The following is an 11,244-nucleotide window of genomic DNA, read 5'->3' on the forward strand; positions in this document are numbered from 1 at the left end:
AATTAGAGGGGAAACTACCAACTACACAACCAATGGAATCTACCCAAGTTTGAACCTCCTCTTGAGATATGTTTACTTCGAACAGTCTGCTCTTCTTTAGGTTAAGTTGCAACCCTGACATAACCTCAAATACTCTAAGCACTATCTTCACATTCATAATCTGCATCTTCGAAGCCCCACAAAAAATGATTAAATCATCCGCGAACTGTAAGTGTGTAAGATTAAAAGACCCTTCCTCCTTACCAACTCTCATACCTGAAAATAATCCCTTTGAAATAGCCCTTAGGATTAATAAATTCATCAATTCTCCTACTAGATTAAATAATAAGGGAGATAGTGAACAACCATGTCTTAGCCTCTTGGCCATTGGAAACTCCTCTATTGGAACCCCATTAACTAACACCGAGATTGAAGCTATGGTAACACATCTCCTAATCCAACTGATCCAAGTAGAGCATAATCCCATTTTCCCATTATCTTGAACAGAATAGGCCAATCAACAGTATCATAAGAATTTGATCATTTTTTGTACTGCATCGAAGACGCAGGTTCTTAATGATAAGAGGGTTCTACGAGTTTTCGAAGTTATATCAGGCCTGAAATTGAACCTCACTAAGAGTAAATTATTTGGTATCAATATTAGTAAGAAAGAGGTAATGCAGTGGGCTAATACTATTGGTTGTGCAGTGGGTCATTTCCCTTCGGAATATTTGGGATTACCGCTAGGTGCTAAGAGGAATTCTATAGCACTATGGGATCCGGTAGTGCAAAAGTTCTACAAGAAGTTAGCTGGCTGGAAGGCAAGGACTTTGTCAATGGCAGGGAGATTGGTCTTATTGAAGGTTGTTTTGTGCTCATTACCCACCTATTACATGTCCCTGTTTAAAATCCCTTCTTCCGTGGTTGTTAAACTTAATTCCATCATGGCCAGATTTTTATGGGGAGGAGGGGCAGAGGTAAAAAAAATTCATTGGGTAAACTGGTCGACAGTGTGCTTTGCAAAAAGTGCTGGTGGTCTTGGTGTTTTAGATCTTAATTATATGAATAGAGCTCTCCTAGGGAAGTGGTCTTAGAGGTTTGCGAATGAAAGGGAGACAGTGTGGAAAAAGGTATTATGCAGTAAGTATAATTTGGACCCTAGGTTGCTGATTTTTAAGGGAAAACTGCCTGCACATACTTCTTGGATTTGGAAATAGGTAGTCCAAAATCATTTCAAAGAGGATCAGTTTGGAGCTAAATTTCGAATTCTGTTTGAAGTTCGTGTGGGCATTGGAGATAAAATCAGTTTTTGGTTTGATAACTGGGCAATTGATTCCCCCTTAAAGTGGTTTTCCCGAGATTGTTTGTTCTATCTTTAAACAAAAATGGAAAGCTCAATGAGTTTGGAGAGTTTCGGTCTTCAGTTTGGTCTTGGCATGTTCAAATGAGAAGGAATTTGAGTGACTGGGAAATGGTTCAATACTGTGATTTAATGGCTTTAATTCATAATATAACTCTGTCCCATGAGTTGACAGATGGGCTAGTTTGGAGAGGGAATGAGGATGGGATATATTCTGTTAATTCCAGTGTTAAGTCTTGTTGTCCTGTTTCGACAGTAGATTCCTTTTGGATGAGATACATTTGGAGAGGCTTGGTGCCTCCTAGAGTGGAGGTCTTTATGTGGCAGGTGGTGTATCAAAGATTGCTAGTAAAACAAGAACTACAAAGGAGAGGAATTTATGTTATTGTAGATGTGACTTGTCCATTATGTAAAAAGAAGGTTGAATCTTCATCACTTCTATTTTTTTCTTGCTTTGTGGTATAAACCCTATGGAATAATTTTTTTGAAATTTTGGGGAGTATATTCGGTTTTGCAGGATAATGCTCAAAGTTTTATGTTAGCTTGGGAACATATGGTGCCTAATTCTAAAATTTGATCCTTTATTCCGGGTGTGGTGCTATGGACTATCTGGAAATTTAGGAATGACATTGTGTTTGATGGGGGAAGGTTAGATCAGATCGATTTGTTTTTTACGGCAAGATGTAGGCTGGCTACTTGGTTCTTAGCTAATTTCAAGGAGGTCTTTATTCTAAAGGACTCTCTCATTACTGATCCATCTCTTGGGGATTGTTTCTCTAATTCAAGGTGCTCTATCATTGAAATTGTGTCTTGGTCTCCTTCTCTAAAGGGCTTTATTAAATTAAACGTGGATGCAACAGTGAATGAAGATTGGAGGAAAAGTGGTGTTGGGGGAATACTTAGAGTTGATGATGGCTCGGTGATGGGTTCTTTCCAAGAGGTTGCTGGTCCAGGTCCTCCTTTGTTAATTGAGCTTATGGCAGTAAAGAGGGGCTTAACTTTCTTTGATTCGTTTCATCAACGGTTTAAGGAACGCTTAATTGTGGAAACAGATAGTAAACTAGCAGTGGAGTGGGTCAAGAATTACGATCGCTGTCCCTGTGTCTACTTAAACTTAGTGAAAGATATTGCTACTAAGTTAAGGGACTTGAATGGTATTATTAGATGGGTTGCTAGATCAACCAATGTTGAAGCTGATAGTTTAGCTAAGGCTGGTATTGGCTAGTTTACTGTTGGGATTAGCTAATTAAGTCTTTGAGTAGGTTATTGTAAAGGGAGTGGTTATGTTTATTTTTAAACATTATGTATATTTCGGTTATTAATGAATCCTAAGGCACTCTTTTCCTCCTTCCGCTGATTAAGGAGCACTTTGTGCTCTATTAATCATGAAGGGGGTTTTAACGAGGCCTACTTTCCTATAAAAAAACAGTATCATAAGCCTTCTTGAAATCAACTTTAAATACACAGTCCTTTAACCCTTTCTTTCTCCAATAATCAATACCCTCGTTTGCAATGAGAGAGCAATCCAAAATTTGTCGACTGAGAATGAAAGCAAATTGAGTCGGGCTTATGATATCTCCTATATAACTTCTAAGCCTCCTTGAAAGACACGTGGATAAAACTTTGTAAACTCCTCCAACTAAACTTATGGGTCTAAAATCATCAAGACTCCCATTGTTGGTTCCTTTAGGAATAAGGGTGATAAAGGTATGGTTAATACCATGCTCCCAATCTTTCCCCAAAGAGAATTTGTGAAAAAAATCCATAATGTTATCCTTTAGCACAAACCAAAACCTTTTGAAAAAAACCCAAGTTCAATCCGTCTGGTCCCGGAGTTTTGTTACTATCGCAAGACTTTAAAGTCTCCCACACTTTCTCCTCGAAAAAAGCCTTCTCTAAAAGACCACTTTGTTCGAAGGAAATTCTAGGAAAAGTCAACCCTATATCTTCAACATCTAATGTAGATCTCTCATTGAATATTTTAAAAAAGTGAACTTTAACAGAAGCTTTAATAACATCTGGTTCTTGTGTAAAATTCCCATCCACTTTTAAAACATTCAATGCATTTTGTTTTCTCATCACTGAGGCACAAGTATGAAAGTATCTTGTGTTTCGATCTCCATCATTAACCCACCTCTGTCTAGAATTTTGATGCCAAATCTGCTCCTCAATTCTATGAAGTCTCCATAATTCTGTTCTACACACAGTTAACTTATCAACTACCTCCTGAATTGAACTGTCATGCCTCTGTTGTGCTACCTCTTAAAGTTTTTGAATTCTGTCTTCTAAATCTGAAATTGCAGCTCCCGGAAACGTGTTTTTCTTCCCAGCCCACTGTTTGATGGCTAATTTAGAGTTCTTCAAAATACTAAGAATTCCCAGTTTTCTCCTGAAGTTCTTGCAATTTATAATTGTTTGACTAACCATTTCCTCGAAACCATCTTCCTCCATCACATAATTGAAGAGTCTAAAAGGCTTATTTCCCCAATTAAATCCTCCATTTTGTAACAAAACAACATTGTGATCTGAAATGGATTTAGGAATAAGAGACTGAATAATCTCAGGAAAAGAAGCCAAGAATTGGCCATCCACTAGGAACCTGTCCAATCTAACGAAAGTGGGATCATCTTGGTTATTACACCAAGTGAACCTTCCCCCCTCCATAGGCATATTAATTAAACCTACAGACTGAATAAAATGAGAGAAAATCCTCATTGAGAATCTATTCTGATCTCTACCCATCTTCTCATCTTCACACAAGTAAACATTGAAATCCCCTCTAACACACACCGAGAGATTCTGTCCAGAAATGAACACACTAAGTTCTTCAAAGAAGCTTTCTTTTTGCTCCTCCACTGAAGGCCCATAAACATTAATGAGAACACTTCTGAACTGATTAAATTTGAATTTTCCTGTAACCGCAATGAATCTTCTGTTTATACAATGATCTTCCCTCTCAAACAATTTATCATCCCAACAACACAATAACCCCCTTGAAGAACCAACAGCTGGCGATTCAATAACCTTTTGAAAACCATTTAACCTGTTTCTTCTTAGAAAGAACCTTTGTATCTTCTCAGCTTTTATTTCTTATAGCCAAAGAAAAGAAGCATGAGAGTTTGAAACCAACAGCTGGCGATTTAATAACCTCTTGAAAACCATCTAAACCTCTATCACCAGTTTCCATGACTGAATTGGATCCTCACTTTCTTGTAATTTAAGCACTGTTGTATTAGAAGTCTGTTGAACAGATGAACATAACTGATCTTTACCCTTCTTTGAATCTGAAACAACCTTATTAACAATATTTCCATTCTGTTCATTCCCATGCCAGTAATTCCTTTCCCTACTTCTTCTGTAAACTCTACTGTAATTGGGCATACTCCTTTTCTCTAAAGGCACACTCTTGGAAGAAAGCGAGCTTCTCTGCACAATCAACGAACGACCTCTGGAATGGCTTTTTGATAACTCTGAATTAGGAACTATCATCATGACTTAGTTTCTTTAGCCTCAATATCTTCACTGCCATACGAATCAGAATTCTTGCTGGACCCCATAAACTATTTTTTATCACTGCTATTCTTCTATATTGAACCAGTTTACCAAACTTATTGATTGTGTAAGCTGGCCTAGTAGAAATTATTTTAGAACAGTCCAGTCCAGACAGCTCATAATCATCCGGTTGGGCTTGTGGCCCATTAGCCGAATTATTTGAATTCCTGATACCTAAACCTGCAAAATCTCCTCCTCTGTTGTTCCCAACGTTCTATGAACCTGACAATCCTTCTCTAATACCCTTCCCATGTTTGGTAAATCTTGGGGAATGTGTTTCCCCATCAGCTTCTGCTGAGCCAAAAAAAACTCCCTCATCTATCCAAAAGTCAACCTTTTGTCTACATTTCTCTGCTGATTTGACTGAACCTTCCTCAAATTATGACATATCCCTATCTTCCTCGTCCTCAAACCTCAACTCACCGCATTTTTCTCCAACTACTCCGACCACCGGAGAAATTTTGAAAAAAAAAGCTTTGAATCATCATGAATCGATCCAATCTTGATATTAACTCTAAACGATCTACCATAGGATCCAAGAGTAATAAATTTTGGCACATCAAACGGGCTAGCTACTCTCATAAGAATTATCGCATAAGTGAGATCTTCCCTGTTCACGGAGTCATGAATTTCCATCATATTTCCCCATCTCCCACCTATCCGTTCTAAGAAGGATTCATTCCAGCATAACAAAGGAATCCAAAATAACTCAACCTAGCAAAAAGCCATAGGAACTCGGTCCTCATTCAATAAAGGAGCCAATCTTTCAAACCAGAAGCTTATCACATCTTTCTTCTTTGTCCATGCCTCCATCATATCTTCGTGGGATTTGAAAGAGAACGCAGGAATTCCTGGCATAACCCCAACCAGCAATCTGAACTTCATAACCTTCATTAAAAAAGGCTCCTTAACTGACTGAAAATCAAAGGAAAGCTTAATAATCTCCGTTAAAGATCTTTTGACCCAACTCGAGCTCTCAGACGGAATATGCATTTCCAGAACATTCTTCCTTGCTTTCTCCCTGTGACTCCCTTCAGAATGAAGCTCCGTAGGCCCCCTTGCATAATTGCTCATACTTATAGACAGTAAAGCATCTTTATACGTTCTTTCATCCCTAATACTCCTGTTGGAAAAATCTTTCACTTTCAACTTTGAAGGTCCTGCTGTAGTCGGATCTGAAGCTGGATTTACTGGACTTATCTTCCCTGCTTTCATTGAACGAGCATCATTGTATTTTGAAACTTTAACTTTAATCCTTCTCTCATCTATCAATGATCCATTTAACATATCTATCGCTCGCTTTAAACCAGATTCCCGCTCAAACTGAACAAATGCAAAAGTCGAAAATCTATATTTAGGATTTCTAGTTTCTTTTGGGATAAAAACTCTCTCCACAGCTCACTGAGACGAAAAAATTTCCCTTAGCACACGTCGATATACTCTTCTACTGAGATTATCGACAAAAACCTTCCAAACCTCACCGGAATCAATATTCTCTTTCAACTTTTCTCTCTCTCATCTCTATTTATATTAAATGTTTTTTACCCTTAAAATGGGAATGTTAGTGAATTTAGCTAAGAACCAAGATGCTAATCTGAACCCTTACTGTGAAGAACAATTGAATCGGATCGAACACTCCCTTCTCGAAAACAATGGCATTCCTACATTTCCAAATTGTCCACAAAACTACACCAGGAATAAAGGTCCAAATAGTTGAATGAGGCATTAACATAACAATTAGTATACATAGAACTAGAAAAATGTCTACTTTCTTCATTGTATCCATTTATAGCAAGAATAAATTCTTAAGGATAAGAACACATGCTTTCTTACTACTTTGTATTATTACATATAGATAAAAGAGAGGTAGGCTCCCCTTATTGTTTATCATCTTCTTGTCAACCCTTAAAATGCGACTAAGAACTTATTATTTTTTAGCAATCCCCCCATAGACTTGTATCAAGCTTATCATTTTTGTTTCTAAATTTCGGAGGCCATACGTGATGGAGCAGAAGGATTCTTCAGGACATAGTATGGTACTATCTCCAAGATGGCAATGTTGCTAGCGCTAGTGATCCTTAGCATATATTTGTTTCGAAATACAACTCCCCAACAAGAATCCTTAGGCCTAGGAAGGTTGTGATATATATGAACATTATGTAAAATAGAATTCAACTTCTTTTTCTTTACCCTTATGATAAATATGACAATGTGCATGGCAACATCTGCATGTATCACTGTTGCTGCATTTCTTTTGGGGGCTCTTTGTTCAGGTGTTGCTGGGTATGTTGGAATGTGGGTATCAGTTCGTGCAAATGTCTGAGTCTCCAGTGCTGCAAGATGGTCAGCAAGAGAAGCGTTGCAGGTTGTATCCCTTTTAAATTTGAAAGTTTTTCTGAATGCTTGCAGATTTAAATACTAAGTGCAATCATATCATGCATATAGTTGTCCGTGGTGGTGGTTTTTCTGCCTTGGTGGTGGTTGGTGTGGCTGTGATTCGTATAGCCATCCTTTATGCAACATTTTATGTTTGGCTGGAAGTGGATTCACCTGGTTCAATGAAGCTCACATATTGTATGTAATTAATTTCCTTATTCCCTTTATTTGTATTAATGAACTTCGTGCCGATGGATATTCTTATTACATGGTTCTTTCCTTTTCTTTCATATGGTATATTGAGAACACGCTGACTGATACTTCTTGAATGTTCATCTTCTCTTGGTGAAATGTTGGTTGATGTATAAGCATGATTTTCTGTTTTCCCATATTAATGAAAGTAGATAGCAGTTGGTTCTCTTGGCTATCTAAGATTGGTCATTGCCTTACAAATTCATCACGTGTGATCTTTAGTGTAAAGCAGCTATTACTGGGTTTTTAGTCATTTAGTTATATCTGTACTGACATTTGGTACCATTTCTTTCTAATATTTCTTTGACTGCCTACAATTTTACTTATTAATGAATGAATATCACAGATAAACATTCTATGAATTACTAACAAAATGCAAAACTACGGATAAGGTGGGACATCATTCCTTAGAATAATTATTACTATATTATTGCTAAAGTTAATGATTTGAATAGCTCTTCATGTTAATTTTAGGATTTGTGTAACACCCTCAACCCGTATCTGACCCGGATACTTGTCCGAGGTGTCACATTATTTTTTTTAAACACTTTTCTTACCAAAATCATAACATTTGAACTTATATTAAGAAAATACGATTATATACATATATTAATACACTTTACCAAAATACTCAGAGCATACACAACTTAACCCTTTAGTTACATGCCAACCTCCATTTACATAACAAAATGACCTACTGATTAAGTTGCTCCTGATCTGATAGTTACAGGAGTAAGGTTGTCCAGCCGCTTAACCTCGATCGTCTACTTTATCGGATCATACGTGTGAAACACTCACACGCTAAGTCATCGACTTAGTGAGACAATATAATAATAATGATAACAAAGAAATGTACTGGAGATGCTATAATTAAATAGAATGATATGAAAATCAAATACTTAACCATGCAATTTATATCATCATGTTCTTTACATGTCATCATAATATCTTGACATTCATGAATTTATATTGATAAGATTGTTTGCCCATGATACCATACTGAGAACCTAAGGTATGTGAGTACTGTAAGGTTGTGCACTATGCTGTCACCACAGCTCGTATAAATGCACCGAAGTGCCACGTAGAATTGCACCGTAGTGCCACATAGAAATGCACCGAAGTGCCATATAAAGTTGTCCCTAAGGACCACATATCATTCTTTAAGAATCATATACATATGCCAAAGATCAAGTATGTGTCTCAACAGACCTCACACCTGTTCCAAAGAATACATATATGTCCCGAAGGACCACATATCATTCCTTAAGAATTATATACATATGCCAAAGATCAAGTATGTGTCTCAACAGACCTCACACCTGTTCCAAAGAATACATATATGTCCCGAAGGACCACATAGACCCTCTACCCTTGGCATGCCAACTATACCTATAGTTCTCATCTACATAACATGGGCTTTCACCATTCACATAATTTATATCACATAGGCATATTATTTTCATATATTTATCACATAACTCATATAACTTTTCTTGCATATTCAGGTCACATAATGCATATGGTATGAGTTCATGTCAAGTATCATAATATTGAATCTAGACTTATCACAAGTCTAGAACTGAATAGAATACATATTTATGCTATGCATATGCACTCACCTAGATTTCTTTGTCTTTCCCTCGATTGATCCTACTGGTCGATGGTTCCAGAACTCGTTTAGGCTCGGTATCTACATAGTAATTCATTGATACTTATCAGTATACTAGTTAGTATATTCTAAGCTATCATTCTTAGGCTAAAAGAAAAGTCATTTTCATCTTTTAATGGAGGTATGCATCGATGCATTACACCATGCATCGATGCATAAATCTTATTCGATATTTGTATTTAATGAGGTGCATCGATGCACTCCTTATGCATCGATGGCATTCGATGTTTTCTTTTTAAATTAATGCATCGATGCACTTCATGTGCATCGATGCACCTTAAACAATTTCTGGGATTTATCATTGATGCATCGGTGCACAATGAATGTGCATCGATGCACATTGCCCAGAATTGTCATTTTAGCACGGAAAACTCTTCGTAGTCTACTTAACACTTTATATTACCCCTCTTTTTATATCCTTAACTTACATACTCTTACTTAAACTACTTATTATTAATTCCATACTTTCAAAACTTAGAAATTCGATTCTCCATGTAGAGTTTAAGAATCTAACCCAAATTCCAACATGTTCTAATTTGAATTCTAACACTTCATACCTCTTAGTTAGCTTAATGACAAGTCAAATTTCACTTCTAATTCTTATTAAGAACCCTATTCCAAAATTTCACTTTTCTACTTCCTTTCTTTAATTCTTCATACACTCATCATCTTATGATTTTAAGATAATCTAAGCTTTCCTTAAGCTTAGTTATCAACTAAGGATCAATAAGAAATCTTAAATTCATCAAGAATTTGATCACAAGAAAACTCACCTTTAGCTTGACTTCACGGCAGAGAATGAGAATGAAGAAAAAAGAAATATCCAGAACCTTGTTTCTCTCATAAGCTTACCACGTGGATTTAAATATCCTTAAAAAAACATTTAATTTATTTCCTTGCCAAAAGACCCATTTGCCCCTTTAGTTCCCCATGCTTTCCTAATTGATCCTACACCAAATATTTCAATCAATTCTTTCAACTTTCAATTTATCTACTTTGATCAATAACTTTTAAAATTTCATAATTTAATCACTGACCCGGTATAGAGGATGTTACAATTTGTGTTAGAATGACTGAAAACCTTGTGATTCAAGGTTCTTGGTTAAATTATACCAAACATCCTTTTTTGGAGTATGTCTCGCATGTTTGCATTGAAACCTATTCCTATACGCGTAAAATCTTATGTATGATTTTATTAGGTGTTGATAACACAATATTCTTTCTTCTTGACATGGTGTTGTGTTTAGTGGGTGTCGGTAACATGGTATTCTTTATTCTTGACGTATTGTTGCTAACATCTAGTCTTTGCTATCTGCAAATTTCTGTGTTTGTTTTTTATGACAATATATATCTGTTAACTTTGTCTTTCATGGTGAACAATTGTTTTCACTTGGACAATTCAGGTGCTATGTTGGCTTGCAGTGCCCAAGTGATCTGTATATGCATATACGCATGTATGCATGTGGATTGTATTTTTTTTATAGAAATAGTAGGCCTCATTAAAAACCAACCTCATAGAAGTCCTTTACCCTTAGGCAAGAACCATCTAGCGGAAGAAGGAAAAGAGTACCTTAATATATTATTATTATTATTATTATTATTATTATTATTATTATTATTATTATTATTATTATTTTGATAGGAATTGAAGGCCTCGTTAAAAACCTCCTTCATGATTAAAGGAGCTTATAGAGAAGCTTCTTAATTAGCGGAAGGAGGAAAAGAGTGCCTTAGGATTTTATTAACCATAGAAAGAACACGATACAACCAGGGAGCCACCCCCAATATAAATAAAACACCAAAAACAGCCACAAACAATCCTACCAGAACCAGCCTAATCCAACAAACCAACAACAACAGCCTAAAAAACAGACTGGCTAAACTAAAAACCTAAACGTGGCCCGATAGACTCCCAATCAAACAAAACAACCATACTAAAAGCCAAAGGGTGACAACTGACTAAAACCATATAAGCCAACTTCGAACTCAAAAGCCACGGAGCTATCACATGATAAGAATACAAAAAAATACGCACATAGCTGCCTTTCCACCACAT

At 36.4% G+C, this 11,244-nt stretch overlaps 1 protein-coding gene across 1 annotated transcript; it reads left to right on the top strand.

The window, feature by feature from the left end:
- Nucleotides 1-751: 751 nt before the first annotated feature.
- On the top strand, nt 752-2,564 carry LOC120195928. The gene is made up of 4 exons (XM_039197856.1): nt 752-842; nt 1,326-1,759; nt 1,857-1,876; nt 1,961-2,564. The coding sequence occupies exons 1-4, from the start codon at nt 752-754 to the stop codon at nt 2,562-2,564; spliced, it is 1,149 nt and encodes a 382-aa protein (XP_039053787.1).
- Nucleotides 2,565-11,244: the final 8,680 nt, after the last annotated feature.

Source organism: Hibiscus syriacus, unplaced genomic scaffold (genome assembly GCF_006381635.1).
Source record: "Hibiscus syriacus cultivar Baekdansim isolate YM2019G1 unplaced genomic scaffold, ASM638163v2 tig00117021_pilon, whole genome shotgun sequence".
Lineage (NCBI taxonomy): Eukaryota > Viridiplantae > Streptophyta > Magnoliopsida > Malvales > Malvaceae > Hibiscus > Hibiscus syriacus.